Source organism: Amblyraja radiata, chromosome 37 (assembly GCF_010909765.2).
Source record: "Amblyraja radiata isolate CabotCenter1 chromosome 37, sAmbRad1.1.pri, whole genome shotgun sequence".
Lineage (NCBI taxonomy): Eukaryota > Metazoa > Chordata > Chondrichthyes > Rajiformes > Rajidae > Amblyraja > Amblyraja radiata.
This window is the reverse complement of record NC_045992.1, coordinates 2,094,931-2,114,442: the sequence shown is the minus strand read 5'-3', so window position 1 is coordinate 2,114,442 and position 19,512 is coordinate 2,094,931. Positions and strand designations below refer to the sequence as shown.

Here is a 19,512-nt window from a genome sequence, read left to right as displayed (position 1 = left end):
TCAATTCAATTCAACTTTAATGTCATTGCACAAATACTGAGTATGGGTACAACGAAATGCAGTTTTGCGTCAGTCCGTAGTAGTGCAATATAGAAATTAAAAAAAAAAAAAAAAAAAAAAAAAAGAGGATACAGAATAATAAAAAATACAGAATAATTAAACAATGGGGACGGAGGGACCGGAGGAATCTATCGGCGGGACTCCGAGTTCAGCAATGCGACGGTATGATTGTAGAAGCAGATTGCGTGTGTATTGATTGTATTCCTGTACATTGATAGGGCACCAGTGAGAAAGACCGGCCGTGTGAAACGTGTGGGAAGAATCTGGCTGACTGCATCGGACACTACGGTTACATTGATTTGGAACTTCCCTGCTTCCATGTTGGTTATTTCAAAGCCATTATTGGAATCTTACAGGTAAGAATCAATAACACAGGCACAAGCAACTGCAGATATTGGAGTCCTGAGTAAAATGCAGAGTGCTGGAGTAACCCAGTGAGTCAGGCAGCATTGGTGGAGGGAGAGAATATAAACTGGCGGCTACTACAAACCCACCGACTCCCACAGTGGTTTGGATGGCATCTCCTCCCACCCTACCTCTTGCAAATGGTTTATGGGATGATACAGATTTCACTGTCTGAAGAAGTGTCCCGACCCAAAACGCTACCTCTCCATATCTTCCAAAGGTGCTGCCTGACCTGCTGAGTGACTTCAGACTTCCTTGTGTCTACATTTCACTGCATTATGGCGACTGATATGCAAGTGTACTGAATGTCAAGAGTGTTTTATTGTCATGTGTCCCAGATAGAACAATGACATTCTTAATTAGCAGCAGCACAATGTACTATGTAAACATAGTACACTGTAAACAATATAATAAACAAGAGGAAAAAAAGTTTTTTTTAAGTATTATTATTTTGATTTAAAAGTAATTTAAAAGTAATATTCATCTTAATGATTTTATTGTAATGTTCATGGGCTTCTTCCACCTTTCTGTCTTTTTCCCCAGATGATCTGCAAAATATGTTCCCGTGTCATGCTGTCTACAGACGAAAGGAAACTGTTTCTGGATGCTTTGAAAAAGCCTGGCTTAACCTATCTTCAGAAAAGGAGCATGAAAAAGAAAATCTCTGAAAAATGTAGAAAGAAGACTATATGTCTATTTTGTGGAGCGTTTAATGGTAAAAGCCGATTATGAAAAAATATACCTAGTAACGGACAGCACAATGGCACAGCTGGTTGCTGCTGTCTCACAGCACCTGAGACGTGGGTTTGATCCTGACCTCGGGTGTTGTCTGTGTGGAGTTTGCATGTTCTCCATGTGACCGCATGCAGGGCCGTCTTAATGCATGTGCACGCTGGGTGGTTGCCCGGGGCCCCACGCTCATCTATGTATTGTTGAATGTTATTGTAGAACATGAAAACGGAGAAGAACATCGCAAGTACTTGACGGCATATTTGATTCGGCGCAAATAAACTGGAAGTGCAGGGGCCCCAGGGCACTGCTTTGCCTGGGGGCCTATAATGTTGTTAAGACAGCCCTGACTGCATGGATTCAGTTTCTTCCCACATTCCAAGGATGTGTGGTTTTATTGGTTAAATGGCCTCTGTAAATTGGCCCCAGAGTGTAGGGAGTGGATGCGAAAGTGGAATAACAAAGACCTTGTGTGTATGGGTGATTGATGATCAGCGTGGACTTGGTGGGCCGAAGGGCCTGTTTGCATGCTGTACCTCTAAATGACACTATTCAAAAACAGCACAGAAGCAACAGAGAAGGCATATAATATGGCAAAGATTATATGGCAGAGAAGGCATATACTATGGCAGAGGACTGCAAAGGTTTTAAAAAACAACTAAAAAAGCAATAAGGAGCGAAAAGATGAAAAATGAAAGTAAGCTAGCCATCTTGGGGGGACTTCTGCAGTACGATGAAAGCATTGTACAATCTTTTTAATTATATTCGTATCAAATAATGAATAATCACTTTTTTAATTACTTCAGTGTAGTTAGCTTTCGTCAAGTTAAGTGCCGATGCTTTGTTTTAAATAGGTCCTGTGAAAAAATGTGGTTTGCTGAAAATTATTCATGAAAAGTACAAGACCAATAAGAAAGTAATGGATCCTGTGGTGTCCGATTTCCTCCAGTCCTTCGATATAGCCATTGAACATAACAAAGAGATGGAGGCTTTGCTGGGCAGAGCACAGGTTAGTAATGTTGAATATTATTGGATATATTCTTCACTCTTCGCAGAATTACATTTAATTCCATTGACTGAATGATTGCTTTATCAAATAATTTTAGAAATATGGTGGCGCCACCTCTAAAACTGCTTCTTAATAAATAGAACATTAGAATAAGCTTAAACCACATATCCATCTTATTAATGCGTTAGGCATCAGTCATTTTGATTATTTGTAAGTAACATTGGGTATTTGCTGCAAAGTTGCTTACCGATATTTAAGAAGGAACTGCAGATGCTGGAAAAATCGAAGGTAGACAAATAATGCTGGAGGAACTCAGCGGGTGAAACGTCGTCTATTCCTTCTCTACATAGATGCTGCCTCACCCGCTGAGTTCCTCCAGCATTTTTTGTCTACCTTTGCTTACCGATGTGATTGCTTTAATATTTTAGTTTAGTTCAGAGATGCAGCACATAAACAGGCGCTTCGTTCCACCGAGTCCGCGCCGACCAGCGATCCCCGTACACAAACACTATTCTACACACTAGGGACAATTTACAATTTTTACCAAAGCCAATTATCCTTCAAACCTGTACATCATTGGAGCGTGGGTGTAAACCGGAGCATCGGGAGAAAATCCACGCAGGTCACCATGAGAACGTAAAACTCCGTAGTCGGGATCGAACACCGGCGCTGTGAGGCGGCGACTCTAAAACTGCGCCGCTGCACCGCGCCTAAATCTTTACTTTTATCATTATCATGTATCTTTATCATGTTCGGCGAAACGATCGCCAAGCCTACGCTTGGTCTCACCGATGTAGAGCAGTTGACATCTAGAGCAGCGGATGCAATAGATGAGGTTGGAGGAGGTGCAGGTGAACCTCTGTCGCACCTGGAACGACTCCTTGGGTCCTTGAATGGAGTCGAGGGGGGAGATAAAGCGACAAGTGTAGCATCTCTTGCGGCTGCAAGGGAAAGTACCCGGGGAGGGGGTGGTACGGGTGGGAAGGGAAGAATTGACCAGGGAATTACGGAGGGAGCAGTCTTTGCGGAAAGCAGACAGGGAGGGAGATGGGAAGATGTGGCGAGTGGTGGGGTCATGTTGGAGGTGGCGAAAATGGCAGCATTGATTATATGCACTGCAATCTAACAAAAATGTGTCTTTACAACGTACTTTATCTTGCAGGAGAATCTCAACCCCCTTGTGGTGTTAAATATATTCAAAAGAATTCCCTCTGAAGATGTCCCGCTGCTTCTCATGAACCTGGAGGCAGGGAAGCCTGCAGACCTGGTGCTCACTCGGTTATTAGTCCCACCACTTTGCATTCGCCCCTCAGTAGTCAGCGACTTGAAATCAGGCACCAACGAAGACGACCTCACCATGAAACTGACGGAAATCATCTTCTTAAACGACGTAATTAAAAAGGTTCGGTTACGTTTCTTTAACTTGAGTTAGAAACAATGAGTGTAATTAAATAACGAATGATTCAGAGGGTGGTGAATCTGTGGAATTCTTTGCCACAGAAGTCTGTGGAGGCCAAGTCAATGGATATATTTAAGGCAGAGATAGATAGATTCTGGATTAGTATAGGTGTCGGAGGTTATGGGAATGGGGTTAGGAGGGAAAGGTAGATCAGCCATGATTGAATGGCGGGGTAGACTTGATGGGCCGAATGGCCTAATTCTGCTCCTATCACTTTTGAAATTATATATTCCATGTTCATCAGTGTAAAACTAACGTCAATTCACCGGTGCTTCAACCTCAGTAATCAGTACAGCTCTGGGTCTTAGCAATAAGCAGCAAAATCTTAACTTTAGATTGCTTATTGTCACGTACCGAGGTACAGTGAACAGCCTTGTTTTACATGCTATCCAAACAGATCATATGTACCACACATAGGTACAATCAGTTCAAACTCGAGTACAATACAAAGAGCAAAGGGGAAGGTACAGGTCATTTGAAGAAGGTTCCCAACCTGAAACGTCGCCTATCACCCCTATCCATTATATAACTAGATATATGGAAGGGTAAGGTGTGAAAACAACAAATTAAAGCAGACGATGATTAAGGAACTGTAGAATGGTTCATTGTTAGTTGAGGGGAAGGTGACAAAGGGTCCCTACCTTATGGGGTAAGGTGGTGGAAGTGGCGAGTGCTGGTTTTAAAGTGGAAGAAAGCGATTGTGGAAACATGGACTGCGGAGAATGTTGTGGTTAATATCAGGAAGCAGTTGAGAACACACTTTGAGCAAAATATGTGTGAGTTACAACAAGGGGAAATAATCAGCAGGACACAGATAATGTAATGTTGATTGGACTAGTGATTTTATTTGCACCTAGGTCTTTTTGTCTACAGTAGAATTGAATAGAAAGCACTTGGATCAAAAACTTGATCATGGGAATGTGGGGATGAAAGAGAAATAAGTGTTGACTATTTAAAACGTGAATAGATTCTACTTTCAAGGCACAGAATTGGATAATGGTCTCTTGTCTCTTCAGCATCGCATGTCTGGAGCGAAGACACAAATGATCATGGAAGACTGGGACTTCTTACAATTACAGTGTGCACTGTATATGAATAGTGAGCTTTCTGGCATTCCTCTCAACATGGCACCAAAGAAATGGACCAGGGGATTTGTACAGAGACTGAAAGGAAAACAGGGTAAGTTGTTTTTGTTTTAATTGCACTGAACATCTTTCTGGTTAAATGCGCACAGAAAATGCTAGCAACACCCGGGTCAAAGAATCGTCATTGTAACTCTTCCCCTATTAATCTTATTATTATCGAGTCCACATACAAGATTAGTAGTTCAACCAGAGTTGAAGACACTTCTCGGCATCTGCATACAATGGTGTCTGTCTTGTGCGTGCGTGCGTGGTGGTGGAAAGATTGGTGAAAACTGGGCCGCGACGTGAACGCTCTTTCCTTGACCCCCCCACCCCCCCTATTAATGTAGAGCATGGAACAGTACAGTGCAGGAGCAGGCCCTTCAGCCTAACATGTACAGTATATGCCAACCATCATGGCCCGCTTTCCTCATATGTGGATGGAAATGGACAAGTGACATTTCAGGTAGACAAAAATGCTGGAGAAACTCAGCGGGTGCAGCAGCATCTATGGAGCGAAGGAAATAGGCAACGTTTCGGGCCGAAACCCTTCTTCAGAAACCCGTCTGAAGAAGGGTTTCGGCCCGAAACGTTGCCTATTTCCTTCGCTCCATAGATGCTGCTGCACCCGCTGAGTTTCTCCAGCTTTTTTGTGTACCTTCGATTTTCCAGCATCTGCAGTTCCTTCTTAAACAAATAGTTTGTTTGGTTGTTTGTTTGTTGTCTTTTTGCACAAAGTCCGCGAGCATTGCCACTTTTCATTTCACTGCACATCTCGTATGTGTATGTGACGAATAAACTTGACTTGACTTGATATTTCAGGTCAGGGCCTTTCTTCAGATTTCTTCTTCAGGGGCAAGAGAGCTGGGGTTGGGACAAAGTCTGGCATGTGATAGGTGGATACAGGTGAGTGGGGGTGGGTTCCTACTATGATCGGTCTGAAGAAGCGTCTTGACCTGAAACATCGTCGCTCCGTTTTGCTCCACGGATGATGCTTGATCTGCTGAGTTCCACCAGCGCTTTGTGTTTTTCCCCTCAAGAGCTGCAGTTTCTTGTGTCTTGTGGATGGCATCGTCTTCCCACTGGGAGAAAGTAAAAACAAGAAACCCAAGCAACAAAGCTACTGCAGCCTAATGACAGAACTCTGGGATCTGTTGCCCACCTAATCCTGTCGTGTGAAATTAGCCCCCCCCCCCCCCCCCCCCCCCCCACATCAGTCTGAGGAAGGGTCTCGACCCGATACGTCGCCTATTCCTTCGCTCCATAGATGCTGCCTCACCCGCTGAGTTTCTCCAGCATTTTTGTCTAGCAGCATTTTGTGTCATATCTTCAGGGTAAACCAATATCTGCAGTTGCTTCCTACACAGTTAATTCAGGATGTTGATCCCTTGGAAATGATTGAAATCATGAACATGTCCAGTACATTGGGAAGGCATTAAGCAGAAAGGTTTTATTTTCCCACAACACATGAATTGGGGAAAGAAAATATTTATTTCTTTTCGCTCAGAAACTTCAGCTCCTGTGACGTTAAGTTCTTGCAACACCATCTCCACATCATCATTACATTTAATTCTGTCTGAATCCCCTTATTATAGCACAAAATGTAACTGCAAACTGTTTGAGATCAGAGGCTGATCCAAAACAACAATGTATGCACAGGTCCTTCTCAGCGTGGGGAATTGTACCTGTGTACTGTTCATAATCTGGACCATCTGCAGGTGGGAATGCAGTCTCACGGTAGCTGGCAAGTCGATCCCATCAGCATCCCAAACACTACTACTACATACGGGCTTTACTGGAGGCGGGCATTTATAACCTGGGGTACAGTATTTGACATAGTGAAACTAATTCTCCATTCGAAAAAATCTTTAGGTCGATTTCGAGGGAATCTGTCTGGGAAACGCGTGGATTTCTCCAGCAGGACTGTGATTTCTCCTGATCCCAATCTGCGAATAGATGAAGTAGCAGTCCCAGTGTATGTGGCCAAGATCCTGACCTACCCCGAAAGGGTGAGTTCTCCTTTTAAGGCACACTTCTTTACTTGATATGGAAAGTACCTGTTCATTCATTCATCATCATTGAAAACATTAGCGACGCAGTGGTGCTGGTTTCCGACAGGAACGGTGACGGATGCACCACGCATCTCTGTCCTCCAGTTCCTGCCGACTTCCGCCGCTGGATGTACAGGATTTGGTGTGTGTGTGTGTGTGCTTTATCATCATTTCTTACAATGCCGTGTACGACAGTGATCGCAACTTCTACTGAAGTGTGGATGGCCGTTGGCTCGCTAGAAGCCCATCCGCCCTTTGACAGGTCTTGTTTTTGGTCCTGCTGGGGGTCCACAGCCCCCTCCTCACCTGGCAAACCAGGTGGGGGAGGGTTTAGTGGCCGACTATCCCACTAAAGTACCTGGTACTACACATAAACTTTATTTTTACTGCAGGTGACAAAGGCCAATCTGGAACTATTGCGAAAACTTGTGTGTAGCGGACCTGAAGTCCATCCAGGGGCTAACTTCATTCAGCAGCGGCACACTAATCTGAAGAGGTAAAAACTTACTTTTAGTTTTATGTATAGAGGAAGGAATTTTTTTTGTTTACTATTTCCAATGCAATTTGAAATATTGTTAATTTATTTTAGGTGCAGTAAATCATTCATGTTGATGGTTATACAAACTCCGCACCGCTCCCGTAGTCAGGATCGAACCCGGTTCTCCGGCGCTGTTGTAATTTCATTTGAAGATAGGCACAAAAAGCTGGAGTAAAATTTAGCGGGTCAGGCGGCATCTCTGGAGAAAAGGAATAGGGTTGAGACCCATCTTCACACTGAGAGTCAGGGGAAAGGGAAGAGGCAGATATAGACGGTGATATAGAGAGATATAGAACAAATAAATGAATCGGAGAGTCGGAGGAATCACAGAGAGGGAGCAGCGAGAGAGGATGTTGTAAAACTCTCATCACAGAGAGGAGAACTTCAAAGCAGGCATACCTTGAGGATATTTTGCTGTGGAGCAGACAATGTGTAGGCAGGAACTGCACTTTGTCTTATTTTGTCTTCTTGTAAACAGGTTCCTAAGATATGGAAACAGGGAGAAGATGGCACAGGAACTGAAATATGGTGACATCGTGGAAAGACATCTAATTGATGGAGATATAGTGCTGTTCAATAGGCAGCCATCGCTGCATAAACTGAGCATCATGGCCCACATAGTAAGCATTTTGTAAAACATGAACTGCTGTGAAGAGTGGATTATTCATATTCTGGGTTGTCCAATTATGGGTGTATAATTGTACTATGTAAGATGAATAAAGCTTTCACATCAGCTAATTGAATATGATACTGGAAAAATAATTAGATAAATGTGTAATTTAAAACCACGCTAGCATGTTGTGCTATTCATTGTTTTGACATATCTTCAAGACGTGAAAAATGTAAGAGAAAAAAGCAAGGCTAATCTGTAGCAAGAAATGATAAATGTAGAGGCTGACAAGATAAAAGAATGTGTAACAGCAATTAATTTAGCCTTTTTATTTATTCTGTTGTCAATCTCAGGCCGTGGTAAAACCACACCGTACATTCAGGTTCAATGAATGCGTTTGCACACCATATAATGCAGACTTTGATGGGGATGAAATGAACCTCCACCTTCCTCAAACTGAGGAGGCCAAGGCAGAAGCGCTTATCCTTATGGGGGTAGGTGTGATTTAATTGCCATTTTTACTCTTTTCTGACAGTACTTTAGGAATTTGACATGTATTACTCCTGATTTTAATTTAACATGGGGAGTTGTAAAGGGCCTGTCCCACTTACCCGATTTTTTTCGGCGACTTGCCGGCACCCGTCATACTCGCGGCAGGTCGCCGAAAATTTTCAACATGTTGAAAATCCAGCGGCGACCAGAAAAAGGTACGACTCTTTGGGCGACTACTCACGGCCATACAGGCGACATGTCCTCCATGCAACCCCACAAATGGCTAAATAAATAGCGATGGAGAAAGTGAAATATTTTCTTCAACTTCTACAGATGCTGTACCCAACCATTGTCATGGATTGGGAATGGTCGGCATGTTTAAATTTAGAATATAGTCGTATCTCGGCAACTGGAATAATAAAAATGGTTGGGATTTGTAATTTAGAATGCATGATTGGGCAGTGATCTGGGATATGCTACAAGTGCACTTACATCAAGATTGACTTATCTAACTCTCTGTGAAAGGAAGTGTCTTAATAAAAGGGATCTTTTCTGTACCCTGTTTTTTACGCCAATTAAGAATAACATACCTGGCTGAAGCTAGCAAGGTGGGAAACTCCAGTCATTAAAGTGGCTTTCACCTGTCATTGTAACTGCCTTTGAAGCAAGAGATGAAACGTCCTAACCTTTGTTATTTTACTTTACATCTTTTAGATTAGTTACTGCATTGTTAACCATAACTTTATTGAGTTGTAATATTTATCGATTAATTTTGCTCACTATGTGTCAATCTGAACCAGTCAAGATGTTCTGGTGCATAGTTCATCAGTGAATTTCTTTTCTCTTTAGACAAAAGCAAACTTGGTAACTCCGAGAAATGGCGAGCCGCTAATTGCAGCGATCCAAGACTTTTTAACAGGTGAAGTAAAGTTGAGCGTTTTTGTGTTAAAGTCTGAGACAGATCTCAGACCAATGGAAATACTACACTCGAAGATTTGGTTTCAGGATTTATGTTCTCTACATATTTACCAGAGGTTAACTCAGGACAGCTGTATATATTTTATTTTTTTGTTTGTTTAAACTCCTTTTGAGTAGACTTACAACTTTATTTATTTTTGAGTGGTCGTATAATGCAATTTGCTATGATCCATAGTAATCAAATTTGTGTTATATTTAAAAAAAATTCTATTAGCATATTAATTATATCTTTTTTTAAATGGTTAATTCTTAACAATTTAATCCTTAATTATCAAATTTTCTGTGTTGGGGTGTTATTTTTTAATATTTTCATTGTTATCTGATTCGGAAGAGAAAGAACACCGAAGTTATTGAATGGTAACAAAGTCAGTTTCTCAGTCTGTCTTTGTTTCGGTAGAGATGACTAGAAAATGTTCAAACATGGCGCACTTTTCCTTTTGTGAACAAATGCAGAAATTAATCTAACATGGTTTCCATTATCAATTTCAAGTTGATCTTGAATCAAGCATGGCAGTGATCTGAAACAATGGTAACAATCTTTTCCAAAGTATTTTCTGATTTCCAGTACTTGGTTGGCATTTTGAGTCTAGCCTTAACTGTAGAGCACATTAAGACTAGCAGAAGATTGCATTTTTCTCCCTCCCCAACCTAATGTTTCTGGGAATTGGCCATCCATGCTATTCTAATAATGGATAATTCAATTCAGGAATTTGATGTTTGTAAAAAATATCTCTATTCAATAGGGTGGCAGTGTGTGCAGGCGTGTAATTGCTGCCTTACAGCACCAGAGACCCCGGGTTCGATCCTGACTACGGGTGCTGTCTGTATGGAGTTTGCACGTTCTCACTGTGGGATTTCTCTGGGTGCTCCGGTTTCCTCCCACATTCGAAAGAGGTGCAGGTTTGTAGGTTAATTGGCCCTCGTGTGTAGGATAGAACTAGTGTACGAGTGATAGTTGGTCGGCATGGACTCAGTGGGCCGAAGGTCCTGTTTCCACGTAGTATCTCTAAACTAAACTAAATTTGGAAATACTGCCGATATTCACTGTAGTGTAGCCAACGGTGTCATTAAATGGCTCGGTACTTAGCAGCTATGAAGATGCCCTTTTAAAAAACCAATTTCCTTCTTGTCTGTGTAGGTGCCTATCTACTTACGATGAAGGACACTTTCTTTGACAGAGCAAAGACATGTCAGATTGTTGCCTCCATTCTCGCAGGGAAAGATGAACGAATCAAAATTAGTCTTCCACACCCTGCAATCGTGAAGGTATCACATTAAAGATACTGAACTGATTCATCTTGGGATGTAGAAAATAAGCTGGGCGCTTGAATAGGGTTGTCCTTTGTGTGTTAGTTCTTAAGATGGTTCAACGACTACATATTAGGGTTATTTTGTATTGGGCACAATCACAGAATAGGTGCAGCATAGATGAAGGCCACACTGATCATGTCCACACTCAGCGCCTTCCCTGTAGCCTGGCCAATCTTTCTTCATATATTTATCCAATTCTCTCTTGATAACGACACAGAACCTGTCTCCGCATCAGCAGGCAATGCCTTCCAGCTTCCCACTTTACACTTGGAGAAATGCAGTTGGTCGAGTTAAAATCCAACTGTACCTCGACTCCATAGAAAATGTGTTGTTTTCGAAGAACATTTTATAAGTGTATGGGATTCTCAGGTAGGTAGGTAAAAGCGACCAAACAGTTTTCATTGCCTCATTTAAACTGTTAAACACATTAAGTGGCCTGAAGTTTTACAGCACAGTTAGTATTTACAGTTACATTCTTAGATTATATATTGTAGTATGGGCAAACAGATGTAGACAATAGACAATAGGTGCAGGAGGAGGCCATTCGGCCCTTCGAGCCAGCACCGCCATTCAATACGATCGTGGCTGATCATCCCCAATCAGTACCCCGTTCCTGCCTTCTCCCCATATCCGCTATTTTTAAGAGCCCTATCTAGCTCTCTCTTGAAACCATCCAGAGAACCTGCCTCCACCGCCCTCTGAGGCAGAGAATTCCACAGACTTTTTGTTATAGAAACATAGAAATTAGGTGCAGGAGTAGGCCATTCGGCCCTTCGAGCCTGCACCGCCATTCAATATGATCATGGCTGATCATCCAACTCAGTATCCCGTACCTGCCTTCTCTCCATACCCTCTGATCCCCTTAGCCACAAGGGCCACATCTAACTCCCTCTTAAATATAGCCAATGAACTGGCCTCGACTACCCTCTGTGGCAGGGAGTTCCAGGTATTATAGGTATTATACTATATAGCCAAATACATACTGCATGCCAGTCATCCCACAAATGAATTAATTCAGGTGCATTGCACAAATCTGATTCTGTTATGATTGTTTTATGACTGCGGTGATAAAGAATTAAATGTTAATTTGTAAATCCATCTTGGCAGTCGAGAGCTGGGCTTGGTGTGTGTGCTAACGTGCAGGATAATATCAGACTGTCTCCTTCACAGCCCGTCACACTGTGGACAGGGAAGCAGATTTTCAGTCTCATTCTCAAACCAAACAAAGACTGTCCTATTAATGCCAACCTGCGCACCAAGGGGAAGCAGTACTGTGGAAAAGGCGAAGACCTCTGCTTCAATGACTCCTGTAAGTCATCAAATCATCAGATCGGAATGGCAAGATTGAAACAAATTCAATCTCACACAGTGGCGCAGCGGTAGAGTCGCTGCCTTACAGCGAAAGCAGCGCCAGAGACCCGGGTTCGATCCTGACTACGGGTGCTATCTGGACGGAGTTTGTACGTTCTCCCCGTGACCTGCGTGGGTTTTTTCCGAGATCTTCGGTTTTCACCCTCACTCGAAAGACGTACAGGTTTGTAGGTTAATTGGTTTGGTAAATGTAAAAAAATGTCCCTAGTGGGTGTAGGATGGTGTTAATGTGTGGGGGTCGCTGGTCGACGCGGACCCAGTGGGCCGAAGGGCCAGTTACCACGCTGTATCTCTAAAGTAAACTAAACTAAACTATATTATAGTCTCAAAAATGATTGGTTTTATGGGAGGTACTTTTGTTACCAATGGGTCCAAATTTGGTGCAGATTTGGTGTCAGTCAGGCTGGCTTCAAATTAAACTTGTAGTAATGGCTATCTGCATAGCTTGACATTTCATTGTACAGCATTCATTGTATAATTGAATTTTGAACTCAGTGGAACACAGGCATTATATATATATATATATATATATATCCTTCCTGTCTGGTATCTCATTGGGTCTGTGGGTATCAGAGTAGACTCTACGATACAGGGCATACAATACAGGACTAGTCCATGGAAAATTCAAATAAAATTAATTAGTTGCAATATTCATGCACCCTTTTAATCTTTTTGCTAATATTTCCTTTATATTTGATATGGAACCAATTTAAAATTTATTTAGTCATAGGGTGGTGAATCTGTGGAATTCATTGCAACAAAAGGCTGTGGAGGCCAAGTCAATGGATATTTTTAAGGCAGAGATAGATAGATTCTTGATTAGTACGGGTGTTAGGGGTTATGGGGAGAAGGCAGGAGAATGGGGTTGAGAGGGAAGGATAGATCAGCCTTGATTGAATGGTGTAGACGATGGGTTGAATGGCCTAATTCTGCTCCTATCACTTATGAAGATATGAAAAATTGATGCAAGTAAGAAGTTCATAGTTGTGTTTTTGGCACATTTATACACTCCTGACTTGACTCTTGATCCTTGTTCAGAAAGGCCCCTGACTAGTTAGTTATATAAACGTCATGTACAACATTAGGTCTTCTGTAGTTACCAGTCCTTCTATCCAAACGCAACGACGTTTTACCTTATTTCATGAGTGCAAATGTTGTCATTTTGCAGTTGTCGTCATCCAGAACAGTGAGCTGATGGTTGGGAGCCTGGATAAAGGAACTCTGGGCTCAGGATCCAAGAACAATATCTTCTACATCTTACTGAGAGACTGGGGACAGATGGCAGCAGCAGATGCAATGTCTCGCCTTGCTCGCCTGGCTCCCGTCTACCTTTGTGAGTAACTTATCTGAATACATGATGAAATTATACAATTGATTATTTTAACATTCTATTTGCCAGCAATACAATTCACAAAAGATAGACACAAAATGCTGGAATAACTCAGCGGGTCAGGCAGCATTTCTGGAGAAAATGGAGAGGTGACGTTTCGGGTCAGGACTAGTGTGGATGGGAAGTCTTAATCGACATGGGCAAGCGGGTCGAAGGACCTGTTTCAATGTTGGATGACTCTAAATGCCTAATTTTCCTCTCATATGTTTGTTTATTTAAAACATAGCCAATCGGGGATTTTCCATTGGTATTGGCGATGTGACACCAGGGCGGGGACTACTGAAAGCCAAGCAGGAGCTGCTTGATGCTGGCTACAGGAAATGTGATGAATTCATTGAAGCCCTCAATACAGGCAAACTTCAACAGCAGCCTGGATGTACAGCAGAAGAAACATTGGAAGTAAGGAGATACCGAAAACTTGCAAAGTTAAAACCCTGTCCCACGGTACAAGTTCATTCCAAGAGCTCTCCCGAGTTTGCCCTGATTCGAACTCGAAGATTTACAGTAATGGCCACTCGTCGGTACTCGGGGCTCTCGTGGACATTTTTCAACATGTTGAAAAATCTTCACGAGTCTTCCCATGCTTACCTGCCATTAGCGAGTCTTCCCGAGTACCTGCCGTTAGCGTTACGAGCCGCTAAGAGACGTCCCCGAGCTCCGACGTACCCGCTACGTTCATTCTCCGTGCTTACCACAAGTTTGACTTTTTTTAAACTCGGGAGAGCTCTTGGTATGAAATCGTACCGTGGGACAGGGCTATTAAAAAAAAACTTTCCACACTTTTCCCTGGTTATTCATTTCATGAACAGTTCATTCCTTTTAAGAATAAGATGGTGATTCCTATGAGAGACCAAATGAATTGATGCCTACATTATAAAACAGAATGAGTGTGAAGTTTAATGAAGAAGTATGTCTTCCAGAAATTGGTGTCTAAAGTAATTTACATGCTGTTTTTCCCCAACATGTATCTTTTTAGCTGAAATCTCTCTAGTGAATATGCAGTTGTTAAGGAAGTTGGCTGGCTTCATTTCATAACAAAACTGACAGTAGGGTAGATTTATAAAAGCAAAATAAATTGAAATAGTAATGCACTATATCACCGCTTGGCCCTTGAATTTTCCCTATGTAAGTTTGTTTTCAATAAGCTCCGAGTGATCTTTTATCACAATTCTACTTACTTACACTAACCTAGTATTCATTGAATCTCTTAATATCCAAAAGTCTGTCTAGCCCAGTCATTCCCAACAATCGGGTGGAGAATTAAGCAGATTCACAAATTTCTTATCTCACTCCAGAAGGAACAGACTCTTAGTTTGAGACTTGCGAAAGGAAATATCAACTCTGCATTTACCCTGTCAAACCCCATAAGAATTTTGTATGTTTCTATGAAATCATTACACATTCTTCTAAAGTCGAGAGTATGGCAATTGTTTCCTTTCTTGGGTGGGTAGAGTCACCAGACATGCTTGGAGCGATCTCACCAGCTCCTTAAATATTTAGAGAAAACTTGTATTAGAAGCGTTTTGTAAAAACATTGCTGTTTATCTTCCTAATTGATTGTTCTACCCTGTTGTTTTGGCATATTTTGGTAATCTGTCTACATATCTGTTCCATTATCTCCCGCTTGTTATGGAGGGGTCTGTAGTACAATCTCATTAGAGTGCTTACACCCTTGTTATTTCTAGTTTTACCAATATCGCCTCAGTATAGCCTCTCATTGCTTGTTTACTTTCACATCAGTTAATGTAATTTCCTAATCTATCGTCCACGTCATTCAAAGTTAAGTTTGAACTAAAACATTTTAAAAAGGATTATATGTGAAACCTTTTCATATAATTAACACTGTTTCCTGAAGGTCCTTTAACTACCCGATCATTAATTAGCCTTTTCTCATTAAATAATGCTGGATCTAAAATTGTCTTTTATCCAGAGAGCCTTGTTATCAAAACTCCTGAAACTTTTGCGTGAGAATTATTTAACAAAACCTTCATGTCAATTTATCGATAAACATTCAGGATTTGTTTTTAAGAGTTAGTCTATAAAATGAAATTAAGAAGGAATAGCAACTCATTAAGTAGCCGTGAACTGTTAAAGCATTGATTTAGGTTTTATACTTATTGATTTGTGTGTTATTGATGTTGAGTTAATTAGATTGAAATTCATGGTCCTATAGCTAATCATTTCCAGTACTCAAAATAGATACTGACTGTTATCTGTTGCCTATTTGGTATTCAATATAAACAATGAAGGCAGCTGAAACCATACCCCTCCGATCTGCATAAGTTGAAGTTAACACAATATTGTCTTTCAAAAGATTCATAGTTTGGTTACCTCAACTTCAGAGGCTGGCATTTTATTCAGAAATCCCTACTGAGTTATTGGAGGCTATGAATTTCTCTCGGTGGAACTGCTTTGTGAAATTGGTTCTAAACCACATGGGATCATAGTGCTGCACAGCACAAGACAGGCCCTTTGGCCCACCTTGTCTATGCCAGGCTCGTCCCCTTTGCCCATATCCCTGTTAATCCTTGCTTTCCATATATATCTGTTAAATGCCTTTTAAATGTTGCAATTGTGCCCATCCCTCCATCTTTCTCTGGCAGGTGGTCATTCTGTCTGCTTCTACAGTTTCCTCAGGCAGCTCTTCCCAGATATACGGAGAGAAAGTTGCACCTGTCCCTCTTCATTCTTTCCCTTCTTACCTTAAGCCTATGTCCTCTATGCTTGTTTATGCTGGCCTTGCCGAGGGAGCATAATCAAGGACGAGTCGCATCCTGGCCACTCCTTCTCCCCTCTTCAATCGGACAAAAGGTGCAGGTGTGTGAAAACGCACACCTCCAGATTCAGGGACAGTTTCTTCCCAGCTATTATCAGGCAACTGAACCATCCTACCATAACCAGAGAGCAGTCTTGAACTGCTATCTTCCTCATTGATGACCCTCGGACTACCCTCGTTCGGACTTTGCTGGCTTTACCTTGCACTAAAATGTATTCCCTTATCATGTATCTATACACTGAAAGTGGCTGGATTGTAATCATGTATTGTCTTTCCGCTGACTGCAGAGCACACAACAAAAGCTTTTCACTGTACCATGGTACACATGATAATGAGTTTTGGATATCTTCTCCCTGGGAAAAAGACTGAGTGTTCACTTTATCCACCCCCCTCATGATTTTGTACACCTCACCCATCAACCTCCTACTCTCCCAAGAAACAAAGTCCCAGACTACCCAGCCTCTCCCTACAACTGTAATTCCAAGCTTGGGTAACAGCCTATCTTTTGCATCCTTTCAAACTTAGTGATGTCCTTCTTATAACTTGGTGACCAGAACTGCACACAGTTCTCCAAGTGTGGTCTCACCAACGACTTGCACAGCTACATCATGTTGTGCCAAATTTCCCATGCCATAATATAAATCTATGAAAATATGTACCTCAGATCATTATACTTCTATTAGGATAATTTTTCCTTGTTTAGTGCCTTCACTTATGTGGTTGATAATGAACAAAGGAACATATATATTTTAGTTGAACAGATTTGATCTTTTTCCTTTGTTCAGGCCTTGATTCTTAAGGAGCTCTCTGTAATTCGAGACCATGCCGGTAGTGCTTGCCTCAGGGAGTTGGATAAAAGCAACAGCCCACTCACCATGGCCCTCTGCGGTTCAAAAGGTAAGGGGGAAATGTCCTCATCTTCAAGTTGCAAGGGACATTCATGGTATGTCATAGTCTTATGTAGGCATGACATTGCAAAGGTACATCATGGAGTCTTACAGTGTGGAAACGGACCCTTCAGCCCAACTTGCCCACATCGAACAACATGCCCCATCTACACTAGCCCCACCTGCCTGTATTTGGCCCATATCCCTCTAAACCTGTCCTATCCATGTACCTGCCTAATTGTTTCTTAACCATTGCGATAGACCCTGGCTCGACTATCTCTGGCAATTTGTTCCATACACCCACCACCCTTTATGTGAAAAGGTTACCCTATTAAATCTTTCCCCCTTCACCTTAAACCTATGCCCTCTGGTCCTTGATTTCCCCCACTCTGGACAAGAGACTGAGCATCCACCCGATCTATTCCTGTCTTGATTTTATACACCTTTATAAGATCACCCCTCATCCTCCTGTGGTCCAAGGAATCCCAGCATGTTCAACCTCTACAGCTCAGAACCTCGAGTCCTGGCAACATCTTCGCATGGGTGGAAATCCATTTCACAGGAAGGTTTTATCCGGCATGTCACCTGAGTCAATGTTTAAAGAAAATCCTGAATATTTTAGCTATGAATGTAACATTTTCCTTTTTAGTTACTCTACTCCTGTGTCTTATGAACTTGTCCACATGCCTTCATCAGTCAGAGTATTGAGTATAGAAGTTGGGAGGTCATGTTGTAGTTATATAAAAGGCCACATTTAGAGTATTGTGTTCACTCACTGTACCTAGACAGCTATGTATATTTTTAGGGTTCTATTTAAACTGCAATTTCAAACCTTTAGGATTAAATACTGCCTTTTCCCCTTCAATCTGTCATAATATTTTAAATGTGATATAATGAACGCTTCCTTAATAGGCTCCTTCATCAACATCTCCCAGATGATTGCCTGCGTGGGACAGCAAGCTATTAGTGGATCCCGAGTTCCTGATGGCTTTGAGAACAGATCTCTTCCTCACTTTGAAAAGCATTCCAAGGTGAGCTTAGTTTCATAAGTGATAGGAGCAGAATTAGGCCATCCGGCTACAAGTCTAATCATGGCTGATCTATCTCTCCCCCTCAACCCCAATCCCCTGTCTTCTCCCCATAACCCCTGACACCTGTATTAATCAAGAATTATCAATCCCTGCATTTAATATATCCATTGACTTGCCCTCCACAGCCGACTGGCAATGAATTCCACAGATCCGCCACCATCTGACTGAAGAAATTCCTCTTCATCTTCTTCCTAAGGAATGTCCCTTTATTCTGAGTTTATGACCTCTGGTCCTCGACTCTTCCATTAGTGGAAACATCCTCTCCACATCCAATGGATATTGAATCCAATATTTATACAGCTGTGATCATGATATGGCTTTAGATTTGTTACTAATAATTTTATACCTTCTGCAAATTGTACAACTTTTGATGATATTCACAATTGTTTCTTTGTGGCAGCTTCCGGCAGCTAAGGGTTTTGTTGCAAACAGTTTCTATTCCGGTTTAACTCCTACGGAATTCATCTTCCACACGATGGCTGGTCGCGAGGGCTTGGTCGATACAGCAGTCAAAACGGCAGAAACAGGGTACATGCAGGTAACAGCAGCGTTTCATATATCTTTCAGTTTAGAAATACAGCATGGAAATAGACCGTGTCCACCAGATTACTTCACCACCCTTGCCCCCATGAAAGACTTGACCTCGCCCTGTGTTTCTCTTTGTCCACTTCATCCTTTTGCAACCCACCCATATATTTAAAACAAAAATATACCCAGCATTATGTGTAGGAAAGAACTGCAGATGCTAGTTTAAACCGAAGATAGACACAAAATGCTGGAGTAACTCAGCGGGACAGGGAGCATCTCTGGAGAGAAGGAATGGGTGATGTTTCTTCTGAAAAATGGTCACCCATTTTTTTCTCTCCAGTGATGCTGCTTGTTCCACTGAGTTACTCCAGCATTTTGTGTCTACCTAGCATTATAACAGATTGGGTAATCGAATTCACAAATTGAATTCACTTCCGCAAAAAGCTGTGGGGGCCAAGTCAATGGGACAGTGAAATTTGAGTTACCATACAGCCATACCAAGTGAAAAAGCAACAAGTCACACAACCACATAAAAGTTAACATAAACATAAGTGGATTCTACATTCCTCACTGTGATGGAAGGCTATAAAGTTCAATCTTCTTCCTCTTTGTTTTCTGAGAACAGTAGAATATTAAGAATTATTTTATTTAGCGGTTTGTACAATTTGAACCATATTTTTTCCTCATGTTTTGCTTCTTTCTA

At 41.8% G+C, this 19,512-nt stretch overlaps 1 protein-coding gene across 1 annotated transcript in view; it reads left to right on the top strand.

Moving 5' to 3' along the window:
- polr3a (RNA polymerase III subunit A) overlaps positions 1–19,512 on the top strand; it is a 40,523-nt gene that overhangs the window by 3,999 nt on the left and 17,012 nt on the right. The window contains exons 3-19 of the mRNA XM_033012921.1: positions 279–416; positions 1,009–1,180; positions 2,049–2,203; positions 3,366–3,605; positions 4,679–4,841; positions 6,659–6,795; positions 7,230–7,333; positions 7,854–7,995; positions 8,339–8,479; positions 9,327–9,396; positions 10,594–10,721; positions 11,937–12,075; positions 13,306–13,470; positions 13,754–13,926; positions 17,089–17,200; positions 18,103–18,221; positions 18,682–18,819. Coding sequence (XP_032868812.1) covers positions 279–416; positions 1,009–1,180; positions 2,049–2,203; positions 3,366–3,605; positions 4,679–4,841; positions 6,659–6,795; positions 7,230–7,333; positions 7,854–7,995; positions 8,339–8,479; positions 9,327–9,396; positions 10,594–10,721; positions 11,937–12,075; positions 13,306–13,470; positions 13,754–13,926; positions 17,089–17,200; positions 18,103–18,221; positions 18,682–18,819 — 2,436 coding nt within the window. The remainder of the gene's footprint in view (positions 1–278; positions 417–1,008; positions 1,181–2,048; positions 2,204–3,365; positions 3,606–4,678; positions 4,842–6,658; positions 6,796–7,229; positions 7,334–7,853; positions 7,996–8,338; positions 8,480–9,326; positions 9,397–10,593; positions 10,722–11,936; positions 12,076–13,305; positions 13,471–13,753; positions 13,927–17,088; positions 17,201–18,102; positions 18,222–18,681; positions 18,820–19,512) is intronic.